Source organism: Antennarius striatus, chromosome 7, assembly GCF_040054535.1.
Source record: "Antennarius striatus isolate MH-2024 chromosome 7, ASM4005453v1, whole genome shotgun sequence".
Lineage (NCBI taxonomy): Eukaryota > Metazoa > Chordata > Actinopteri > Lophiiformes > Antennariidae > Antennarius > Antennarius striatus.
In genome coordinates this window covers 6,398,280-6,423,074 of record NC_090782.1, presented here as the reverse complement: position 1 = coordinate 6,423,074, position 24,795 = coordinate 6,398,280, and the positions used below count along the sequence as shown (strand labels likewise).

At 40.5% G+C, this 24,795-nt stretch overlaps 1 protein-coding gene across 1 annotated transcript; it reads left to right on the top strand.

The window, feature by feature from the left end:
• Nucleotides 1-552: 552 nt before the first annotated feature.
• On the top strand, nt 553-23,060 carry si:dkey-21p1.3 (collagen alpha-2(I) chain). The gene is made up of 61 exons (XM_068319250.1): nt 553-589; nt 706-1,301; nt 1,814-1,867; nt 2,297-2,416; nt 2,828-2,881; nt 4,062-4,169; nt 8,081-8,134; nt 8,915-8,968; nt 9,136-9,180; nt 9,331-9,384; nt 9,493-9,537; nt 9,609-9,662; nt 9,746-9,790; nt 9,885-9,938; nt 10,022-10,066; nt 10,158-10,211; nt 10,328-10,372; nt 10,686-10,739; nt 10,813-10,920; nt 11,016-11,069; nt 11,165-11,218; nt 11,528-11,572; nt 11,653-11,706; nt 12,184-12,228; nt 12,688-12,741; nt 12,955-13,008; nt 13,101-13,154; nt 13,365-13,418; nt 13,595-13,648; nt 13,820-13,864; nt 14,115-14,159; nt 14,279-14,386; nt 15,719-15,772; nt 15,901-15,954; nt 16,072-16,125; nt 16,597-16,704; nt 16,951-17,004; nt 17,111-17,218; nt 17,410-17,460; nt 17,695-17,748; nt 17,942-17,995; nt 18,113-18,166; nt 18,284-18,391; nt 18,486-18,539; nt 18,863-18,916; nt 19,045-19,098; nt 19,168-19,221; nt 19,337-19,390; nt 19,765-19,815; nt 19,919-19,972; nt 20,399-20,452; nt 20,532-20,585; nt 20,660-20,713; nt 20,792-20,809; nt 21,060-21,122; nt 21,299-21,484; nt 21,627-21,762; nt 21,852-21,958; nt 22,155-22,235; nt 22,332-22,541; nt 22,771-23,060. The coding sequence occupies exons 1-61, from the start codon at nt 553-555 to the stop codon at nt 22,921-22,923; spliced, it is 4,644 nt and encodes a 1,547-aa protein (XP_068175351.1). The 3' UTR covers nt 22,924-23,060.
• The last annotated feature ends 1,735 nt before the right edge of the window (nt 23,061-24,795 follow it).

The window sequence follows — 24,795 nt, the reverse complement described above, 5'->3', positions numbered from 1 at the left end:
TAAAAGTTTGGGACATGAGGTACTGAAATCTTTCCCAGGAGGCTGCAGCTGTAGATAACGTGACCCTTCAGGCTGGAACCAGAATGTCATCCAAACCAGGAAATATCCCTCGAGATTCGACTCCACAGGTTGGTTATGCTGAGTTGAGATCGAGATCGGATTTTGTGAGCTGCACCTCCCCTCTGAAGTCATACACTGCTCCAGAGGATGAAGACACTAATGTCAAAATGAAAATCCAGGCTTACGAAGATCCTCCGACTGTATGCTCAATCACAGGCGAGAAGAACAAACCAACAAATGTAAGCAACTGCACTGAACTACAACCTCTGAATAGAAATGAGTGTCTGTTTAATTTGCACTCAGATATATCAGAAAAAGTAAAAGAGCCATGGGACACAGAAGAAGGCATTATAACAAAGCATTTGCTTGTTCATAAACTTCAATCTACTGAAAACTCAAGACGTCAACCATTCATCACAGCAAAAGAGAGCTCAAAAGGCTCCAAAAGATCATCAGTTATTGAGATTGCTGAGACAGTCATATCAAGTCCTAATGGTCAACCTGGGAACCCTGCAGCTCCAGAGGTCACGTCAGGAGGGGCAGAAGGAGATACAGACACTTCAAGTACAGGAAGAACTTTCTCTAATGGGCCAGAGGATTCTGAGTCTCTTACTAAATATACGCTTATCTCAAACCCCATCACAGAATCTCAGGGTGTCACTTCAAGCATAGACCTTTCACCTGAAGGAGGGGTGAAAGAGGAAAGACAGGAGACAGCTCAGACAGAGGTAAATACATCACCCAACAGAGCAGCTGCTGAAAATCCGAGAGATCCTGCTCCAAACATGACAGTTTTATCTCCAACACGAGAAGCATTAAGAGCCAGGCACACGGAGAGGGAGATGGGCTATGTTTCATCCGGTGAGACAAAAGAAAATGAGGAAATGGGAGACAGGCTGGAAATGGTTTTACTCAATACAGATTCATCATCACAGCAACAACTTCCTGGTGGAGAGGAGTATGGGACAGAGACAGATGAAGATGTGACAGATTCAGGGGTAGAAAAGGAAGTGCAGAGACATGCAGACATGGAAGAAGAAAGTTATAATAATGACACTTACCTATTTGAGAACACTACTCGGCCCACACCTGATTGGACCTTCCAGGTCAACAATGAAGAATCTTTCATCCAGTCTGAGACTGAATCCACACAGCAGATCACTGAAGCAGGAAGTCTGCCTCCTGTGGACACAGCCAATCGTCACAGGATAGACACAAGACCTGGAATCCGAGGTCAAAGGGTACGATGCTGTTTACACTGATCAGTAATAACCAGTATGAACTATAATTATTGTCAGTTTATTATGTGGAAAATGTCAAACATCAGATTCAGTTACACTGAGACCATATGCTGTATGTATGCATGTGGGGAGAGTCTCCCCAATGGAAGCCATTGTCTCCCTCCTCTGGCTAAACTGTGCTACTTTCTATAACCCTGAAACATGAAATGTAGCTGCTTGTCTCTCAGGCTGAAAATGTGTTACTTTCTATCAAAGTTCTCAATCTCTCTTAAACCCTACCCTTAATATATGATTACAAAAGATATTAGACTCATCATGGTTTATGAATAATTACTGTGGATGCCTGTATTTCTGCTTTAGGTTCATCTACTAGACACCTTCCATCTACTAGATGAACAGCGCTGTTTTTTTTGCTGTGGTTTAATCAATAACTGAATGGATTGCAGACCCTTTTTAGTGATAATGATGATCCAACAACTCACTCACACTGCTAAACATCACTCCTTTATCAGGGGTGGCAAGGTCCCCCTGGGCTTCCAGGACCAATAGGACCAAAAGGAGACAAAGTAAGTATCAAATTATAATTTGAAAACTTTGCAATTTAGCAAATTTTACTTAGGATGTTGGTGTCCAAAATAATGCTATGTATGTAGTATGCATCAGTCAAAAGAGATTTCACTTCCGGGGGCTGTTTCTGCTGTTGTAGAGAATATATGGTAAGAATGTAGATATGACAAATATTAAAAATAAAAATGTTAATGATCTCAATGAAAAAGTTAGTAGAAACAATAATATTTCCACATAGAAAGCCAAGCAACGCCCAAACAACAGATTGTAAAACCAAGCAAACCTATAAAAGTGATGGATACAGTCAAAACAGGTGAAAATTTGTAATGATGATTTGATGATGAAAAGTGATCAATGTTGACACACTGATATCAAATCTCATCTTCTTTTCCTTAATAGATATACTGTATTCATATCTGGTCTTTCAGGGCTACCAAGGTGTCATGGGGAGGACTGGGCATACAGGATATAGGGGCCCCATTGGGCCCCCTGGAATGCCTGCCATCATTGTATTCAAAACCTCAGAAGAAGAGTGGGAAACTTTCAAGGTAAAAAGCTATCTTTATCCATTCATCCATCCATCCATCCAAAATCAAAATTTTAGTGTCTGTGTCTGAATTTGGGTTTATCTTTTATATCTATGACTAAAAAAATTTACTTTATTGCTTGGAATATTGTCTTGGAGGATTACAATGTAAAGCGATTTTCTATTTGTCTATTTCCCAACAGAAAAAGAAGATCTATAAAAAGCTGATTTCTTCTTGGCCGGTGGGTTTCAGTTGAAAAGAACAAATTCACTTTTTTCAATTATTCAAATTATTTGAAACACAGTCAACTGAAATCTTGTTCAGATGTATTATTTCTGTAGTTAACATTTGGTCTAGTGTAAATCCAATGCAAGTTTATTATGAGCACTTGTTACGAGTGAGTCTTAAGACATTGTTTGGCTTAATCTTCAGAAACTTAAAGGACCTCGAGGACCGCATGGTCCTACTGGAAATGATGGACCGATTGTAAGTAAAAAATAACACATTAAAACAATATGTTATTCGCTAATATTTAGGTTTTTCATTCATCAAACCAAGATATTAAATAAAAAAACGGATTATTAATTTTCTTATCCAGGGGCCACCTGGAATCCCTGGGAAGCAAGGACAAAAAGGAGTTCAGGGGGAAATTGTATGTACAGTATTTCCATATTAGTCAGTATCTAACTTTATCTATCTATCTATCTATCTATCTATCTATCTATCTATCTATCTATCTATCTATCTATCTATCTATCTATCTATCTATCTATCTATCTATCTATCTATCTATCTATCTATCTATCTATCTATCTATCTATCTATCTATCTATCTAATTCATAGTGTACACTATGTTCCTCTTAGAACAATACATTTGCGTTTTTGCTGTGATCTGGACCAAAACCCACTACAAATTCATTTATATTCAATGTCTTTGCCTATCTGAACTCAAATCTGAAGTCTACAAAATCTTTCTCATTAAAAGTCAGGTAAAGAATTCTGATATCCTTCTAGAATTCTGACTTCTTTCTAGAATTCTAATTTCATTCATTGTGGCAGCAGTGGCTCAGTGGTAGAGCGGGTCGTCCATTGTTCCAAGATCGGCGGTTCGATTCTCACTCCCGCCCAAAAACACCCGGAGGGTGAGCTGACAGTGGCAGGTGTCAGCTCACCCCAGGAGCACTGCCGAGACGCCCTTGAGCAAGGCGCCGTCCCCCTCTCACAAGTTGCTCATTGGAGGTGCACCACGAAGGTCACTCTACTGTCACTCTACCTCCCTCGCACCAACAGGCCCCTTATGTGTGTGTGTTACGGGCCTGTACACACTATATAGATGCATGTAAAATTACTAACCTGTGTGTAGATTGGAGACTTAATTTCCCCTCGGGGATTAATACAGTTTTTTTTTGTTTTTTTTAATTCTCAGAATTTAAAAAAACAAATAACAAACATTGTGCCACATTGTAATCCTTCCCAGCTTTCCTCCCACATTTCATAAATCCAGCATGATTGTGGTTACCATAAAGATAAGTGACAGAACACGGGGTACCGCAGAAGCCAATCAGATTTCAGCTGAAGTCAGAGGCCTTTGGCCCCTCCCCCGGATCTGCCCATGTATTTTTCCTTTCGAGGAGTTCTCCTGTATCATATGCTGTCGTACTTCAGGGCAGTTCTGGACCACGGGGAATGCCAGGACCTCAAGGAAATCCTGGAAGAGAGGGGATTCCAGGAGGCCACTCTGATCCTGGCTCTCCCGGAGAACCTGGAGAACAGGTAAATCTGATGAAAGCTACAAATGAGATTAGATTAGATTAGATTAGATTAGATTAGATTAGATTAGATTAGATTAGATTAGATTAGTCTATGTATGCTTATAATTGTAAGCCACAGGAAATGTAGCCACAAGAGGACAAATGTAGCCACAAGAGGACACAAGCCAGTGTCTTATTGTGCCAGTCCCAAGCCCGGATAAATACAGAAGGTTGTGTCGGGAAGGGCATCCAGCGTAAAAGTTTTGCCAAATCAAACATGCGAATCAAACCTATGACTTCCATACCAGATCGGTCGAGGCCCGGGTTAACAATGACCGCCATCGGTACTGATGACCTACAGGGGGCCGGTGAAAATTGGACTACTGTTGGTCGAAGAAGGAGAGGAGGAAAGTGTGTTCGTAGGAAGAGAGAGAAGAGGAACACCAAGAGTATAGGACTGAGAGTAGGGACTTTGAATGTTGGAACTATGACAGGGAAAGGTAGAGAGTTTGTTGACATGATGCAGAGGAGGAAGGTAGACATACTGTGTGTCCAGGAGACCAGGTGGAAAAGTAGCAAGGCTAGAAGTTTAGGAGCAGGGTTCAAGTTGTTCTATCATGGTGTAGATAGGAAGAGAAATGGAGGTGGAGTTATCTTGAAGGAGGAGTTTGTTAGGAATGTCCTGGAGGTAAAATGAGTGTCGGATAGAGTGATGAGTCTGAAGCTAGAAATAGAAGGTGTGATGTTCAATGTTGTTAGTGGGTATGCTCCACAGGTAGGATGTGAGTTGGAGGAGAAGGAGGAATTCTGGTTGGACTTTGATGAAGTGATGCAGAGCATGCCTAGAAGTGAGAGAGTTGTCATTGGTGCAGACTTCAATGGACATGTCGGTGCAGGAAACAGAGGTGATGAGGAGGTGATGGGCAGGTTTGGTATCCAGGAGAGGAACGCAGAAGGACAGATGGTGGTTGACTTTGCAAAAAGGATGGAAATGGCTGTAGTGAATACTTTCTTCCAGAAGAGGCAGGAACATAGGGTGACCTATAAAAGTGGAGGTAGGAGCACACATCTTGTGTAGATGGTGTAATCTGAAGGAGATCAGTGACTGCAAAGTAGTGGTAGGTGAGAGTGTAGCCAAACAGCATAGGATGGTGGTGTGTAGGATGACTCTGGTGGTGAAAAAGATGAAGAGGACAAAGATAGAGCAGAGGACGAAATGGTGGAAGCTAAAAAAGGAAGTGTTGCATGACTTTTAGGAATGAGTTAAAACAGGCTCTGGGTGGTCAGGAGGTGCTTCCAGATAACTGGATAACTACAGCTAATGTGATCAGGGAGACAGGTAAGAGAGTACTCGGTGTGTCATCTGGAAGGAAAGTAGATAAGGAGACTTGGTGGTGGAATGAGGAGGTACAGGAGTGTATACAGAGAAAGAGGTTAGCTAAGAGGAAGTGGGACACTGAGAGGACTGAGGAGAGTAGACAGGAGTACAGAGAGATGCAGAGTAAGGTGAAAGTAGAGGTCAAACAGGGGGCTTGTGATGACTTGTTTGCTAGGTTGGACAGTAAAGAAGGAGAGACTGATCTATACAGGTTGACAAGACAGAGAGACAGAGATAGGAAGTACGTGCAGCAGGTTAGGGATGGAAGTCTATTGACAGGGGCAAGTAGTGTGATGGGAAGATGGAAAGAGTACTTTGAAGAGTTGATGAACGTGGAAAATGACTAGAAGAGGTGACTGTTGTGGACCAGGATGTAGCAAAGATTAGTCAGGATGAAGTGAGGAGGGCATTGAAGAGGATGAAGAGTGGAAAGGCAGTCGGTCCTGATGATATACCTGTGGAGGTATGGAAGTGTCTAGGAGAGGTAGAGTTTATCTTAGTAGGCAGTAGAGTTTATCTTAGATAGCGAGAAGATGCCTGGGGAATGGAGGAGAAGTGTGTTGGTGCCCATTTTTAAAAACGAGGGAGATGTGCAGAGTTGTGAGCAGCAGTATGGTTTCATGCCAAAAAAGAGTACTACAGATGCAGTATTTGCTTTGAGGATGTTGATAGATTCAAGTTTCAAGTTTCAAGTTTATTTATTTTTATATAGCCCAGATTCACAAGCAATGTCTCAAAGGGCTTTACAATCTGCACATGGACGATATCCCTCTGACCTTTGTGCACTGCAAGCAGTGCGACCCTCGCATCGGATAAGGAACAACTCCCCCCAGAAACCCTTTTAACAGGGGAAAAAATGGATGGGAGAAACCTCAGGAAGACTGCAGAGGAGGGACCCCTCTTCCAGGAGTGGACAGACGAAGCAATAGATACCGCATGTACAGATTAACAACACAATAATAATAACAGTAACAATAACAGTAACAATAAATGTATAACAAAGGCATGCCGATCCATCCAGTAGAGCGAGTCACCACCAGCCGATGAAGCACACAGAGGTCACCGATTGCTGAGGATCCACCACTCTGAGGACAGACCAAACAGTGCCTAAGTCATTCAGCTCAAAAAAGTTAAAGTCAAGGTTACTCTGGCAAAACCCCAAAACCACAGCAGAACCAAATGAGGCAGAACCAGCACTCCCCTAGTGGATGGTGAAACAGGACCACTGTACAGCTTGTGCTTTCGCCGGCAACGGAAGCAGACAGAGGTAGCCGATTGCCGATGATCCACCACACAAAGGCCTGTGAGAGAGAACAGCAGAAGAAGGAAGAGAAACAGAGATAGCAGAGAAGGCCAGACGGAGCTGCATTGTGTTTTTGTAGATCTGGAGAAAGCTTATGACAGGGTGCCCAGAGAGGAACTGTAGTATTGTATGAGGAAGTCTGGAGTGGCAGAGAAGTATGTTAGAGCGGTGCAGGACATGTATGAGGACTGTAAGACAGTGGTGAGGTGTGCTGTAGGTGTGACAGAGGATTTCAAGGTGGAGGTGGGACTGCATCAGGGATCAGCTCTGAGCCCCTTCTTGTTCGCTATGGTGATGGACAGGCTGACAGACGAGGTTAGACAGGAATCTCCATGGACTATGATGTTTGCAGATGACATTGTGATCTGCAGTGAGAGCAGGGAACAGGTGGAGGAGAAGCTAGAGAGGTGGAGATTTGTCCTGGAAAGGAGAGGAATGAAGGTTAGCCACAGTAAGACAGAGTACATGTGTGTGAATGAGAGGGACCCAAGTGGAAGAGTGAGGTTACAGGGAGAAGAGATCAAGAAGGTGGAGGATTTTAAGTACTTAGGGTCAACAGTCCAGAGCAATGGAGAGTGTGGAAAAGAGGTGAAGAAGCGTGTACAGGTAGGATGGAACGGGTGGAGGAAAGTGTCAGGTGTGATGTGTGATAGAAGAGCTTCAGCTTAAATGAAAGGAAAGGTGTACAAAACTGTGGTGAGACCAGCGATGTTGTTTGGTCTAGAGACAGTGTCGCTGAAGAAAAGACAGGAGACAGAGCTGAAGGTAGCAGAGATGAAGATGCTGAGGTTCTCTCTGGGAGTGACCAGGATGGATAGGATCAGGAATGAGTACATCAGAGGGACAGCACATGTTAGAGGTTTTGGAGATAAAGTCAGAGAGGCCAGACTGAGATGGTTTGGACATGTCCAGAGGAGAGATAGTGAATATATTGGTAGAAGCATGCTGAGTTTTGAACTGCCAGGCAGGAGGCCTAGAGGAAGACCAAAGAGGAAGTTTATGGATGTAGTGAAAGAGGACATGAAGGTAGTTGGTGTGAGAGAAGAGGATGCAGAAGACAGGGTTAGATGGAGGCAACTGATTCACTTTGGCGACCACTGAAGGGACAAGCTGAAAGGAAAAGAAGAAGTATGCTTATAATTGTAATGTATCAAGCAAGTGCTGAATGACTCAGTGTAAAAATGTTCAATTCGTACATGCCATTTAAATACTATTACTGTTTGATGAATTCACAAAATATTTGTCCTCAAAGGGTCCCCAAGGCCACAGAGGAGAGAAAGGCCAGAAAGGGGAGCTGGGTGAGTGGGTAAGAGTTATGGCTATATTTAAATAATGGCAGCCTAATTATACAGTATGTAGTATTTGGTCAATGTACTGTGTTTGTCACTCTGTCAAAATGTTTGCTTGAACGTGATAAGCCATTAAATAATGGCTTCTGTTTCATTTTGACCATTCTATTTTTAACATTTCTGTTGTGAGTTCCCTAACATCGTGTAAATTATGTCTAATTTTTTGCAAGTATTTTCACATGGTTCAGGAGTGCAATGTTGACTTTTGACAGTTTTGATTATATTGTACTGTAGGATTTTTTTTCATTTATTCAGACTGAGATTATGTTCTGCTCAGACCTTCATGGCAAATGCCTTCATAATATCATCAAGAATATTAATAATCAGTGTAACCTGCAAACACATGATGATGTAGTTGTTTATTGTAACCTCCCAATATATAACCACTCGTCTTCAGAAATGTTCTCACCTAGTTCTTGTTCCCATTTCAGATTTATATGTAAGTTTGCATTCCTTCTTCTCTCCGTCAAGTTGCCATACATTGTTATTATTACTTTGCATTTCTTTGACCTGAATTTTCCAAATATAGTGTTGATTATACCATTTTTATCTAAATTTACAGTATGTTTTATTTCTCTGTCAAAAAATTGTAGGTATCTAAATAGATATCCTGAAACCTCATGAAGTTTCCTTTTTAAATTATTGTACATATTACCATTATTCCATACGTAATCTGTTGTCTAAACCAATGGTCAAGAGAACTAGGGATAAAACACCATCATCTTCTTGGTTTTCAGGGTTATCATGGGGAGGTCGGACCGCAAGGAAACAGAGGAAAAAAAGGAGCCAAGGTCAGATTTAACACACACACACACACACACACACACACACACACACACACACACACACACACACACACACACACACACACACACACACACACACACACACACACATAAAAGTCAAGTTTTCATGAGTAAACAACTGGTAAATGTATTTCTATATTTGCTATATCCAGGGAAGTAACGGCATGAGAGGCTTTGCTGGCGTCCCTGGCTACATAGTAAGGACTGATTCATTTATATTCTTATTCCAGTTGCTTTCATGGATTGGTTATTATAAAGAGTTCAGGTCATAACAATTGCTGTAACTGAATTGTTCAATATTATCTCCATGTAAAATCATGTGAATTTGAAGATTTTAATGTTTGCAGGGACTTCCTGGAGCAAGGGGTCCTCATGGTTTCCCAGGATCGTCAGGACCTGAAGTCAGCCATTCAACCACATAAAAATCATATCAAAATGAACTATCTTTACCATCAGGCCCACTTCCATAGGGACTTTTAATGGTTGTGTTGTTCTTGATTTATTTTCAGGGAGAGATTGGTGCTCCAGGCTTTAGTGGACCATCAGGTCCACCTGTAAGTTTTCTGATGTATTTTTCAAACTCAACAGAAAATTCAGATCATTTATTTTTCCAACTTCTTCTCAGGGTGAAATGGGCCCCAGAGGGATAAGGGGTATTTTCGGCATTAAAGGACCTTCAGTATGTAAACAACTCATCTAGCAAGTTAGAATTCACAGTGAGTAATAAAATAATACTTACTGAACAATGTTTCATGTTATCAGGGTCATCAAGGCAAACTGGGTGCAAGAGGAGCAGCTGGACCACAGGTGATGAGAAACATGTGCACATTGTCTTCCTCACACATACTTGATATTTCTTTAATATGATAAATGTCTGAGTATCAAACACATACTGCTCTAGGGAGAGCCTGGGCCTGAAGGGGCTCCCGGGTATCCAGGTGTCCGTGGGCCTCAGGTATAACAGAACTTTTCAAGTAGTCATTATATTCATCAGATTAAATAGGATTACCAAAAATAACTTGATTTTTTTTCTCATAGGGAAGTCCCGGACCAGATGGACCTCAGGGCCCTAAAGGGGACCCAGTGCGTAAGCTTTGAGGAAACAACCAGAAACAATATTCGTACATCCAGCGGTCTATTGTCACCATAATTTGCCCACTATGTGCTTTCTTAGGGTGAATCTGGGGATGCAGGAGACATTGGGGAATCTGGACCAGCTGGACTTAATGTAAGACAATGAAAAAACTTTCATCAGAACCAACATATTTTACCAGGGAGGATGTGAGCTATCACGTCCTGTAGTCAGCCTGTCATGTTTGAGCTCTCTCTTCTGTTTAATTTCAGGGAGCCAGTGGGAATCCAGGAAAGCCTGGATCCTCAGGTGATCCCGTAAGATTACTTAAACCAATTTCAGTATTGAGCCCAGATGAATTGTGTAAACATTTATAATGTATGTGAAGGTTTATTAATCCCACCCACATCAACTGGTTCTATTGTAATATCTCTTTTGGTTTGAAATCACCGATCTAAAGGTGAAGGTGTTGCCTCTCTCTCTCTCTCTCTCTCTCTCTCTCTCTCTCTCTCTCTCTCTCTCTCTCTCTCTCTCTCTCTCTCTCTCTCTCTCTCTCTCTCTCTCTCTCTCTCTGTGTGTATGTGTCTGTCTGTCTGTCTGTCTGTCTGTCTGTCGGTCTGTCTTTATCAGGGGGATAAAGCAAAGCAAGGTGACAAAGGTGGTCAAGGATTTAGAGGAGACCTGGTGAGTTTTATCCTTCATTCTATTCTTTTTTTTATTGACTGGACCAGTGAATCGATTCAGTACTTGCTTGCAGGGTTTTCCAGGACCTCCAGGTAAACGAGGATCGAAAGGTCGTCGAGGCCCTTCTGGTCTTGAGGGATTTAGTGGACCAACTGGACCACCAGGACCTCCAGGATCAAGCGTGAGGGGACAAACCTAAGGGTTTATGTTTTCAGACCATGTGTCACAGCTATAATGACTGCAATTCTGTCTTTGTGCCTGGCCTCATCATTGCAGGGGTTTGATGGAATAATGGGAGAACAAGGAACTCAAGGGCAAGATGGACTAAAGGTGGGGTGTAAAATTTATTGAATCTAGACTTCAATGGGGTTTTTTTTTGTAATTGTGTTCTTAATGTTTGAATTCATGTCCATGTATGTTTGTAGGGAGATCGAGGCCTAGATGGTATTCAAGGGGTTCCAGGACCCCGAGGCAACAAGGTAGAGCAGACAGATGATGAGTAATATAATTTATGTGAAATACGTGTAAGGTTTGTGTTTTAGGGTCATTTTTACTCCTTATACTGAAGAAATTATTGTCTAAAAATATCAGACAGCCTAATTTAACAAAAAATATAAAATTTACTGAAGCTAATATACACTTATATAAAATAATGATAATATACAGCAGTCATAAAAGATTATATAACTCACCACAGTTGTGAGTATATCTATTTTCAAATTGAACCAACACTATTTAGAACAGAACATATATTACCCCAATAAGTTTATTAATGTTTCCTTTCAAAGGGTCGAGATGGTCAACCAGGTTCTTCTGGATTGCCAGGTCCAGTTGTGAGTTTGAGTGGATTTTATTTGAGATGCTGATTGCTGTGCTTAACCCAACAACTGATGTGTTTGTTTCCTGCTTTCAGGGAGAGATGGGAAAATTGGGAGAGAGAGGTCGAGAAGGAGACCCTGGTATTAAGGTTCCTATGTAGCAGCAGTTCTTGTTCTGCGCAAATACGACTGCATTGTTCAGTCTAAACAGAGTACTGTGTGATCACTGTTATTACTCACTGTTGGATTCGTGCCTCTGTGACTGGAGGCATTATTCTTTTGGGTTATCTGTCCAGTCTCAAGCCCAGACTGAAGTCCCCTTTTAGTCTCAAGTATGAACGTGGTGTATTTTGGTGGTTGAAACTCAAAGTCAGTCTGACTTCACTGTCAAGAATTTACACTCTTGTCAGTGCTTTCCTCCAACAATGCCATTTTTCCTCACTTTTGGATTTTTCCATTAATATTTAGGCCTCTAAAATAAGTAATGGGCATGGACATCACAGAAACTTCAATTCTGCAATAAATAGGACAAAATATTGAAGTAGTGTGTCATCCAGGTAATAATGCTGTTCAGATTCATCCAATATAAATGTCAATGATGTCACGTGTTTATACATTTTGTTTAGGGAAGTCCTGGAGTCCTTGGATTAACTGGAACTAAAGGCCTAAAGGTGATCAAAATTATATGATTGATGTAAGACACTTTCATTGATATTCACCGAATTTCATGTAACCTTTGACATAATGAAGACTAATGGAAATACTGGAATTTAATTAATCATATCGTCCATTGAAACAGATGTTAAGGACTTACCTGTCATGTGTTCGGTGTTATGTCTGTGCACATATTTGTAGCAATAAAGAGCTTTTTTTGGCAGTCTTCCTTATGCTTCCTGTTCGAAGAAAGGTTAAGAGTTACGTTTTTTTCTAACCCCCTTCTTCCCCGCTGACCCATCCTCCCTTCCCCTCTCTTTTTTACCTTCCCCCCCTTTATGCTGTGGCGCTCTATAGTGGTTAAAATGGCCCACTACACCTCACTAGTAGGCTGTGCTAATGTAATTGCCCCATGGGGATCAATAAAGTATTATATTGTCTCTTATCTTTTTGATATTTTCCATGTCCTATTTTAGGGGTTTCACGGTCTGTTGGGTGAAAAGGGGCAGGATGGACCTTCTGGAACCCTGGCAAGTCAAACTAACAGGATGATAAAATACATGATTCTGATATTGTCCGATCACAGATCTGCAAATAAAATGTAAAAACATATGTAAAGGAAGACTTGGCCTCCAGATGAGAAAGGCCCATTTACTTAACTATGTTATCCAAATCCATGAAATAAAGGTTAAGGAATAGATATACTGTAGATATGTAACAGACAAAAACCTTCTTTCAATCAGGGACCCACTGGTTCACATGGATTGAATGGGGACGCTGGACCCCCAGGACCAAAAGTGAGTTTCCCCTTGCAAACTTATAATAAACACATTTGTCCTTCACAACAACAATGGATTGATTACAGATATTTGCCTAAATATGTCCAAAGGGAATTCCTGGGAAGATGGGGGCTTGTGGCCTGCAAGGACCTGTTGGGAAGAATGTGAGTATTAGTCACCTGTACTTCAGAGAATGACATGTGATGTCAAGATCACATTTCTGTTGAGAGAGTTGTCCAGGTTAATAAGAATCAAACTGTTTCCTAATTCACCTGTAGTTATGTAGCTATACCATATTCAGCATTTGAATTTCATGAGCACGTGCTGATGGAACGTTTCAACATGTATGACTCTAAATTTGTGTTGATAAACAGGGAGAAAATGGCAGCAGTGGAGGGAGAGGGAAACCAGGAAAGACAGGACAGAGGGTAAGTTCCCATCTACCATCTGGCTATTTACATTGGCTGCTACAGTGTGAGAACTGTCCCATGTTGCAACAATACAATAAAGCTCCACACGGACAGAATAATAAATGAAGGTGAATTATAGAATTTTACATATTTTGACTAAAGTCGTGACGATGTCTGCATGTTGTTTTTTACAGGGGGTTAAAGGTATAGAAGGTCCAAGGGGGATGCCAGGAAATGAGGGCTTAAAGGTATCTGATAATTCAAACATTGAAAGAGTTCACATGTTTTTGTTGCCGACACTGGCATTTTAATAAGAATCCATGTCAGATATTCATATCAGATGCATTATTCTGTTGCTGAATCATGGTGTAATGTTAGTCACCTAATGTGATTTTCACTTTCTCATATTTGTTGTGAAGGGTAAGAGGGGTGAGGAAGGGCCAAAGGGGAAACAAGGCTCCCCAGTAAGTCAGTTATATTCCATTATTAATTTAATTATATAACACTATTTTTTTCTTCATTATTATGTTCACTCTATCTTGATTTTAAAGATCCAGCAGGTATAATTAAAGGACAGAAGCCGAAACCAGCCCTCAATTTCTTAAAATGTGCTACCATACCACTAGATGCTACAATATCCTACCAACTGGGCTAAAATACTGTACATTTCTGTTTCTCCTCTCCTCACAAACACCATGTTATGTAACTTTTCAGGGTGAGATGGGGATGCATGGACCACGAGGATATAGAGGAACTCCTGTAATATGACTTCATGTATTCTTTCTAAACATATTCATCCATCCATCAGTCTGTTCTCAGCATATGTACATTTTCCTACAATTACATTTAGGGCATTTTGTAACATGTTTTTCCACCAGGGTATCCAAGGTGGAATTGGATCATGGGGTGAAGTTGGCCCCCCTGGTATTCCAGGTGACCCAGGGCTAAAAAGTCCAGATGGGCCCGTAGGAGTTCCGGGTTACCCAGTAAGTTTTTTCTTTTGTTGTAACCCTAGCCCAAATACATGGTTTTGTTGGTGGTGGTGGCCTGTGCTGAACCAAATGACTGACTGACTGTTTAATTCACTGCAGAGAAATTAAACCAAGAGCAATGCTCACCTTCCATCAAGTTGATCAACACAGAAAATGAAGGCATAAATCCAAATGAGAATTTACAATAGGTTCAACAGCTAGTAAGAATAAAAGAACAAATAAAAATCATGGTGGGTAAAGTGATGGGTGGAGCTTATCCCTGCTGACTTAGGGGATGGTACATCCTGGACAAGTGTGTGTGTGTGTGTGTGTGTGTGTGTGTGTGTGTGTGTGCGTGCGTGCGTGCGTGCGTGCGTGCGTGCGTGCGTGCGTGCGTGCGTGCGTGCGTGCGTGCGTGTGTGTGTTGAGCAAGGGCTTGTTGTCTTCATTTCTGAGTTAGCCATTAGGCTAGGCCAGTCTAGTGATAGGGTGATTATCCAGGATGTCATTGATTCTTCTGAATATGGGTGACCCTTCATGTCAACCTGACTGCATGCTTTATTTTGCCCCATGACATTTAAAGGGACAGTAAAGTCCATGCAGGTTACCATGATATTTTTAGAGTTAATCGTGTCGTGGGTCGCATTGTCTGCTATGGCTGCCAAGCTAAGTTGGTCGCCAATGACGTATGATGCCCACGTGACCACTGAATGCAGAAGCTGCTGCGGCGCAGATTTTGAGCTTTTCTGACCAAAGTGATGATGTTACACATATAAAATTAATTTTTTCTTCTATTTTTCACAATTATGAATAACATCTATGTCACTTAAAATTAACTTTACTGTCCCTTTAAATGATGTGTAAGGAGTGTACAGACAAAGAACGGTCAGCTTTGTCATTATATTTCTATACATGCCATAATATGCTTTAGAATCTAAAGCACATTAAGGCATGTATAGAATATGTTGACTATAAATGACTATTAATAATATCTGTAACATCTAAAGTTTACATGTTGCAGATATTATTAATAATCTTATCTTTTGAGAGTTATGCCTTTGATGGAAAACTGCACTCAGGAGCCACCATGTTAAGGTAGCGGTGCCTGTTGTGATAGTAAACATAAAAGTAAGATCAATCATTATGAAATATTCTGCTCAGAAACAGTATATTTAGATATATCCACCCAGAAGAGTAGAAAGAGAGAACAAAATAATTAGAATTTTAACATGTACAAAACTTACAAGGACTTTCTTTTCCTTCAGGACGTTGTGAGAGTAGTCTATAAAACAGAAATATGAAATCCTGCAGAATTTCTTCAACTGATGTTTTATTTTCTACATCCAGGGCAAGGATGGCCCTCCAGGACCAACTGGATCAGTTGGAACCAAAGGAAATAAGGTCAAGCTTGTCTGTAACTCATCCTCTGCATCATGCTTGAGGTTTCTGTTTGTGCGTCATAAACTCTGTCTACCAGCAGTGTGATTCATCGCTATAATTTCTTAATGTGTCTACTGACATCTTCACAGGGACCTAGGGGTGCTTTGGGGCTGGAGGGGCTTACTGGTCTCGATGGTGAGGAGGTAGATTGATTAGACTTTACTGATTTGGAGGCCTGTGTAATCTGTATCTTTGACTATACAACCTGATAAACAGATATCTGATCATTTGCATAAGTGATCACGTGGTTCTGTGTCTAGGGTTCAGTTGGACTGAGGGGACCCGAGGGGCCAGCTGGAGAAAAAGGCCTATCTGTGCGTAAAGTACATTTTTTAACTGTAAAAACCACAAAAAAAAACTCCAAGGCCCTGGCTTTCATTGACCAATTAACATACTTTCCTATCGAGCAATGCTCGTTTTAGAAATGAAATTAAACTATGATGCATTTTGTCATCACATTTTCATGAGGGAGACCTGCAGATTTCATGGAACAGAAGGCTCCTTTTACCGCAGTAACAACCAATAGGAACCGTTACAACTGCCCAAAAATTGCTGCTGCAAATGGATTAAATTTTCCCCTTAATATTATTATTAAAAGATGAATAAAAACAATGAACAGAATACAATGACTCTATTGACTTTGACCAATAACTTGTCTTGTGAACATGTTTTTTGTCTAATGTAACACAAAAGATTGAGCTTTATGAAAATGATAACAAAGACATCATTTTGTTTTAGTGGTTTGAGACACTTATAAAACAACATTTGTTTCACTTGTGTTTCAGGGTGACAAGGGGGTCACTGGACCTCCTGGAGAGAGAGGGCCGAAGGGAGCTGAAGGACAAGAGGGTAACCGAGGACGCTATGGTCCAAAGGGGCCGCCAGGAAAACATGTGAGAAAGAATTGTTCCTGACACTGAAATCCCTTGCATCTCCAGGCAGATAATATGAGCCAATATTATATGATTGTGTATCCTTATAATATTATATTTTTCTGCTCTGAAGTTTGACAAGTAAACTTCTGATGTGTAAAAAGTCTCCTTCAACGCCTGTTGAATTCTGATCATTTTAAGTGCTACTCTAAGGAGGTCGAAGTGCCTCCCCCGTCCTATCCTCACTGAAGCGTCTCTCTTTTATAGGGTTACAGTGGTGCACCAGGGGACAAAGGAAAACCTGGGGTCACAGGGCCCAGGGTCAGTGTTTGTCAGTCAGTACTTCTCCTGAGAAATTAGGCTGAGGTCTTCAAATGAAAGTTTTGTGTGCAGTCCTAAATTAATCGTGGTGATGATGCTTTCATAGGGTGAGTTGGGTCAGAAAGGTTCAACAGGCATGCCTGGGCAGTTTGGAGCAAGAGGCAACACCGGAGCAGCTGGGGCCAAGGGAAAGAAAGGACTCCAGGGGCGCATTGTTAGTCCTTACTCCTGCATCAGATGCAACTGTCTCTTATCAAATTGTTACTCGACCATATGAAACACATGTTTTAGTTCTACTTCAATTCATTTAAATTAAATTGTTTTAATTTTAAGTATTTTTACGTTGCATTTCTATATGGCTGAGATGGAATTGTCCAATCTAAGTTTCATGCTTACTCATTTCAGGGGCCCCCTGGCTTCATAGGCCTCCTTGGACAAATTGGACTATCAACACCAGTATGTGCCAGGACACATTATGTCGCACTGGAACACAGGAAAACTTCCACACTAAATGTTTATGGCATAACAAAATGATTGTGTCGACTTTATGATGTCATGTCTTACCCAGGGTACTCTTATCTGTAATGTAACATCACATTTCTACAAAACAAGGGTCATTGAACTGAACTGAACTGAACTGAACTCGATTTCACATAACATAACAAAAAAATCTATATGTTATTTTTTTAGGGTTTACCAGGAAATAAAGGCGCTGTGGGCAAAGCAGGAATTCTTGGACCAAAGGTGTATTCAGAATTAGAATCAGAATATTTTATTGATCCCCAAGGGTGGAAATGCTTAAATATGCTAAATGTTTTAATATATGTTTTAATCTGTACAAATTCAGTGAAATGATTCAGTCCCACACTTCTGATTCATCCATCTCCAGGAGTTCAATCTCTAAAAGCCAACTCTGACATGTGTTTGTGCAACTTAGGGAAGCTGTGGAGAGCATGGAAGGTTTGGTCTTCCTGGAATCAGAGGAGACATGGTAAAATTGTATTATGTGTTGCAGTCTGTGGACACTATTAACTCAGTCAAGCATATTTGGTTGTGTTTTAAAAAAGTAACCACAGTGATGGAGTGTTATGTCTTGTGTAATTACCAGGGTATTAGGGGTGAAACTGGCCCAAAAGGAGAACCTGGACGAAGAGGCAAACTGGTATTATAGCATATTTGACCTCAGTTTCTATATTTGAAATCACACCATTCAGTATTACTAAGTATTATGGTAATTTTTTGGTTTAAAAATCCATAATTAAATAGGTGTGTGTTTTAGGGGGCTGTGGGGAAGATGGGATTCATTGGTAGTCCAGGTTCTAAAGGTCAATCTGGACCTGCTGGTCCTCCAGGTCCTCCAGGAAACAAAGGAATTCAGGGGTCAAAGGTCAGAGGAAGCCATAGCTTAGCTCAGATGAAAATATTAAACAGAAAAAGAATTAAAACAAATCTGTCATAATGGAAATTGTGTTTCTATAAAGGGAAAAAGAGGTCAGCGTGGAAGGAAAGGAAACAAAGGAGCTGCTGGGAAACCTGTGAGTTCAAATCTTACATCCAGTTAAAAAAGTATTACATTCAAAGAAAAATTTAATCATCTTTATAATAATGTCTGTTCATAAAATGTCATCAGACAACTATCCATGAAAAAGCTACGACGCTCTGATTTATTTTCCTAAAATATCTGGATAGTTTAACAATCCCCCATTCACACGACGTACATCACACATCACTAATGATTAGTCTCAGAGGCTTTCTGTCTGGTGATTTAACTTCAATTAAATGGGGGATTAAATCCAATTACAATGGTCCTTAAAATCTTAACCCACATTGAGCTCATCTTATGAAATCTGTTTCGTAGGGAGCTCAAGGGCCAGTGGGTAGACTGGGGCTAATTGGACAACCTGGAAAACCCGTAAGTCTCCCATCTGACAGAGAAAATTGTACGAAAGTTCTTACTTTGTCCTGAAATCATTCCTTCAAAGTATTAAAACATCATTTGATGATTACTGCTACTTGCTTTCTCATGTGATCTTGTTCCAGGGCCCGAGAGCTTTGGATGGGTTACTAGGGGTTGAAGGAAATGAAGGTGATCCGGTAAGCTAATGGTACAAACCTGCAGTTAATCTGCAGTCCAACACGTTACTGACTTTAATTCCTCCAAAGGGGGAGACTGGTTTCAGAGGAGCTCCTGGGATACAAGGAGAGTCTGGCAAAACTGTAAGCTTCAAAGTAGACATAGATGTGCAATTTCAAACAAAACAACAACATAAAATGACATTTGAAAACATCTGTTTTGTGATATTGAATTCGTTTAAAACATGGAATGTTCTAGGGACAACCTGGGCCTCCAGGGAACCGAGGAAACACTGGACCCCCAGGATTTAAGGTACAAAAACATGTCATTTGTCTAAATGTATGACAATAATCACAATTACATGAATAAAAAAGTTTTCTGTGAATACAATTTTCCGGAATATAATCCACTACATTGGAAAAAATTATATATATATATATGTACATATATATGTATGTATATATATATATGTATGTGTGTGTGTGTGTGTTTGTGTGTGTGTGTGTGTGTGTGTGTGTGTGTGTGTGTGTGTGTGTGTGTGTGTGTGTGTGTGTGTATATATATATATATATATATATATATATATATATATATATACTGTATATATACTGTGTATATATATATATATACTGTATCCACACCAGATGCCCATATACTGTATATCTGTTTATTATAATGTCCCTTAGGGAAAAGCTGGACCAAAAGGAAAATGGACCCCTGGTCCAATGGGTCCAAAGGTATACAAATCCATTCAGTAGTGTATTGATAAACTCCATGTAATTTTCAAATAATGTGTGTAAAATGACCATAATATCTTAATCATCACTGGTGATGTCACAGGGTATTCTAGGACTGAGAGGAAACAAGGGCGAGTCTGGAAGTACTGGTCTGAAGGTAGATATTCATGTCTTTATCTCATTCAAGTGAGACACATTTTCTCCATCATAATACAGTAATTAAAATAGTTGAAATGTTTCTTATAAATATTAATGATTTATTTGCTATTGCAGTATTTTTTAGAATAATACTTGTAATGGCTACCTATTATTATTCTGTTTTTCATATCCCTTCAGCTGATACTGCATCTCTGACGTTCTTTACTATATGCATTTTATCAATATATAAACAGAGGATTTATTTTAATCTTTTGGCAAGTAGTCAGTTGTATAGGATCTAAAATCCATAGAATAATAATTAGAAAACATGTAGAAACCTTACCAAAAAAATACAATACCATTGTTGTATGTCACAATCATTCATGTGACAGTTGTGACAGAATCCATTTCAACTTATTCTTACCTATCTAATCTTCACCTAAAGGGTCTTGCAGGGGACTCAGGACTGCTAGGACCAATTGGACCCCCCGGGTTAAAGGTTATTTGTCAAAATTATCTAAAATCTCCTTTTAAAACACAATAAATCATTATTTCAGTTGTGTGCCACTTTATTGCAGGGAAATCCTGGTTTGCAGGGGCTAAAAGGTCAACGAGGTTATAAAGGCCAGCAAGTAAGTCACTCTTTTCATTTTTGTATTATTTTTAGCAAGTAGCAACTTATTAATTGCCTGAATTGTTTTCACAGGGTGATGCCGGTCCTCATGGGCCGGGTGGGCAGAAAGGCTTTGTTGGTCTTCCTGTACGTTGCTTTGATATTCTGTTGGATTAAATATTTTCCTGAAATTTTTGAAGTTATTTCTCTCCATCTTTGTTGCAGGGGCAGCTTGGAAAGAAGGTGAGACTCTTTATGTGTTGTTTAGATTTAGATAGACAATAGACACATTTTTTTGTTCTTCTTAGATGGATGGATTAAGATTGTGTTTTATTTAAGGTCTCTTTTATTAAAAAGGTGAACATCCGCAATCAGAGTCATTTGTTATGCATTTAAGGGAGTAATATGAGGTAGTCGATGTCCCCATTTTGAAATTATTTAATCAATTCAGCACTTTAAGTTGGCTTTTTTATTTATGTGCTTGTATACTCAGGGAATGAAAGGGGTTCAAGGTGGAAGAGGACCAAAGGGAGACAAGGGCAAGAGTGGACCTCCTGTAAGACACATTAGTATCAAACAAGTGACAGCATGTTCAGCATGATGAATAAAAAGCTGCAAAAATGCATCTTAAAATTTAGCATATGGTGTCGCCCTAAAAAGCATTTGAATGTTGAATGCCAGGAAATGCTGCTTACTGCTTGAGAGGTTTGTGTCATGCCATGTGTTTCACAGGGAAAGCCAGGCGCAGCAGGCAAACACAGGCCGCCAAGAAGCTTGAGATCAAACCCTGATTTAAAAATTGGTCTGAGACATCAGGTCAGACCTCAAACAAGGCATAGTTCAAGGTCAAAATGGAAAAATGTGCGAAGATCAACACAAACACCCGGTTTCCTGATGCAAATGAAAGGACAACAAAATGTTGGTGCAACTTGCCTCCCACATACAATTTTGAAAAATAAGCTTCTCATTTTGTGTCCAGGGATACTTTACATTCACTAAGCAGTACAACAAATACCTGGATCTCTGAATGATGAATGATGAATGATGGATTTGCCCCTAGCAGACCAGACCAGTGTCAAGGAAATGGTCTCCAGGAGAAGAGGCTGAGGAGTATTTCAACTGGCCTCAGGGAACCAGAGAGGACCCTGCTACCACCTGCTATGAACTGGGACTCATAAACCCACATCTGAATGATGGTGAGGGTCTAAGCAGAATCCCAGCCATGGCAAATCTATTTCTGATAGCAGACATCTTTTCAATGAACGGGTGCTTGTTTAAATTTCAGGTTACTTTTACATGGACCCCAACCAGGGCTGTCCCTGTGATGCTGTGAAGGTATTCTGTAACTTCTCAGCAGGCGGAAAAACCTGTATCAACCCTCTAAAATCACAGGTAAAGTCTAGCAGATAAAACTAGCAGGGCCAGAGCTGTTTAAGACAAACCATGGAACAAAAGAAAGTGTGGATCTATTGATTAAAATGATGTCTCGGAAAGAGATGCGTTGCTATTCAAACTTTTGAGAGTAAACACATAAATGTAAAGGCCTTTAAAAAGATACATGTACAGTCTATTGTATTCTTTTCTGTAGATGAAACTACATTTAGACCCAAAAAAGATGGAATCAAAACTGTCTGTCTGGTGGTTTAGTCAGGAGAATGGTGGAAGCAAGGTAAGACAACATGTTTGTGAAATGAATCAGGAGCCTTCAGTAGATCTAGCATCAAGGAGCCATTTCCTCAGTTAAGGTGGTTCCTCTCTGTGACAGCTTGAGTACTCCGGTGTGGACGCTGTCCAGCTGAGGTTTCTGCGGTTACACAGCCGCACGTCTTTTCAGGACATGACCATCAGCTGTGCTGCAAACAGTTCCAGTACCGTAAGCAGAAGTACTTTAGCCAAGAGGCTTATTCACATCCTGGGGGACTCAGACAAAGAAATCCTTTCACACCTCATCACAGTGTCCAAGGAAGGCTGTAAGGTATTTATTTTGTGTTTTCTCTACAACTCAAATTTAGACAAATTGTTAAAACTGTCATTTAACTAGTCAGGTGATAAGTATGGAAATAAGGGTGATTTAATTGATCACATAACAAACCAAATCAAATTATTTGATTAGGGTAGAAAAAAAACACTTAATGTACAAGTAAATTATAAAATCATTAAGCATGTTTAACCTCTTCCTCTCTTTGGTGGAATCATTTTTGTAGGTTCAATTTGATTTTATTGTTCGAGCGGGCACAGAGCTGCATCAAGGTGACATGGCTCTCCTTCCTGTCAGAGATGTGGGCGTAGACGTGTCATCAGCATTCAGCCGCATCCCTGAGATCGATGTTGTTTTGGGACCCGTCTGCTTCTTGTGACCTATATTTAATGTGTCTGTGTGCCTGTTTATGATGTAATTCTGTAAATATGTCTTTTATATGAAATGCAGGGAAATTATGTCGAGACAATTTATATGTACAACTTTGTAAAGAACATTTGGCTCAACACTGTATTTTTTGTATTATTATTGAAGTTTCTGATATGGACAGAATGGCTTTAATGTCATCCTACACAAGTGTACAACAAAAATTTAAAATATGGGTGTTAGATTTTTAATAAATGGCATTTAATAAATTAGTATTATTTTTTAAGTTGTGTCAAATCTAATGAGAATGACTTGGAAGATTATTCATATTATAACTCATCCATCCATCTTCCCCCGCTTATCCGGAATCTGGTCGCGGGGGCAGCAGCTTCAACAGGGAGCCCCAAACTTCCCTTTTCCCGGCCACATCCACCAGCTCTGACTGGGGGATCCCAAGGCGTTTCCAGGCCAGTGTTGAGATGTAATACCTCCACCTGGTCCTGGGTCTGCCCCGAGGTCTCCTCCCAGCTGGACGTGCCAGAAACACCTCCCTAGGGAGGCGTCCCGGAGGCATCCACACCAGATGCCCAAACCACCTCAACTGACTCCTTTCCATGCGAAGCAGCAGCGACTCTACTCTGAGCCCCTCGTGAACAGCAGTGTTTCTCACCTTATCTCTAAGGGAGACACCAGCTATCCGCCTGAGAAAGCCCATTTCAGCTGCTTGTATCCGTGATCTTGTTCTTTCGGTCATGACCCATCACTCATGACCACAGGTAAGGGTAGGAACGAAGACTGAACAGTAGATGGAGAGCTTTGCCTCTCGGCTTAGCTCCCTCTTTGTGGCAACAGTTATAACATATTATAACTCGAGTATATAAAATGTCTCACGATGGGAGATAATGTGCAGGAATATCAAAATAAAATCATGACACTACAAATTTATTTACACTACAAAATATTTCAGGAGTCATGTGTATCCATTTCACTTCCTGCTCCCCAGTAGATACTGAGCTATAAAATGTGGCAGGTTAGGGTTAGGGAGGTCATGGGAAGATAAGGTGTGGTATAATTTTGTTTTGATTTTTCTTGAAATTTTAAATGAGGTTATTGATTAGGCAACGCAGGCTGAGCAGGTAGTGAACGAGAATAAGAGGTGAACAGGAGATGATGCCGCAGTATGGTGGAAGAATAATACAGCACCCACAGAAACCCTTGTGACAACAACTGGAAAGGGTTAAACAGAAGAAAACAGGATGAAATGCAGCTTAAATTCACCTAACAACAACAACAACAATAATAATCATCATCAAAACCGTAAAAATAATGCAAATTGTTAAAATTAGTAACATTGATGTGATTTATAATGCACCTTTAGATAACAGATTAACACAGTGCTTCATGCAGTAGTGATAAGTAGAAAGTAAAAAACAAACACCAGCAGTTAGAATTTATTTCAAGTTATGACTTTTAAGGAGCAATTTAAAGGAGGATACAGTGTTTGCCTGGCTGAGATCTCCAGGTCTCAAATGGCACAGACCCCGGTCAACAGACCAGCCAGAAGAAGCCAAACCAAACAAAGGCCTTAAAATCAAACAGTAAAATCTTGAAATCAATCAAAAAACTCCCAGAAAGTGATGGTCAGACAGCAAGGGCTGCTGTGATGTAGTCACTTCTCTGGAAGCCTGGAAACAACACATTGGCCTATCAAAATCCTTCCAAATGGGTCATTTCATTGACCCACAAAGTCACAACACAGAAATGTTGCCTTGTCATGGCGGGACAGGCATGCAGCCAGGCAGCTAGATTTCTTGGGTCACAGAGTTTTAGAAAAAGGATGTCTTTTACTAAATATGCCCCGAAACGTCCCACCTCAGCCTCAAAA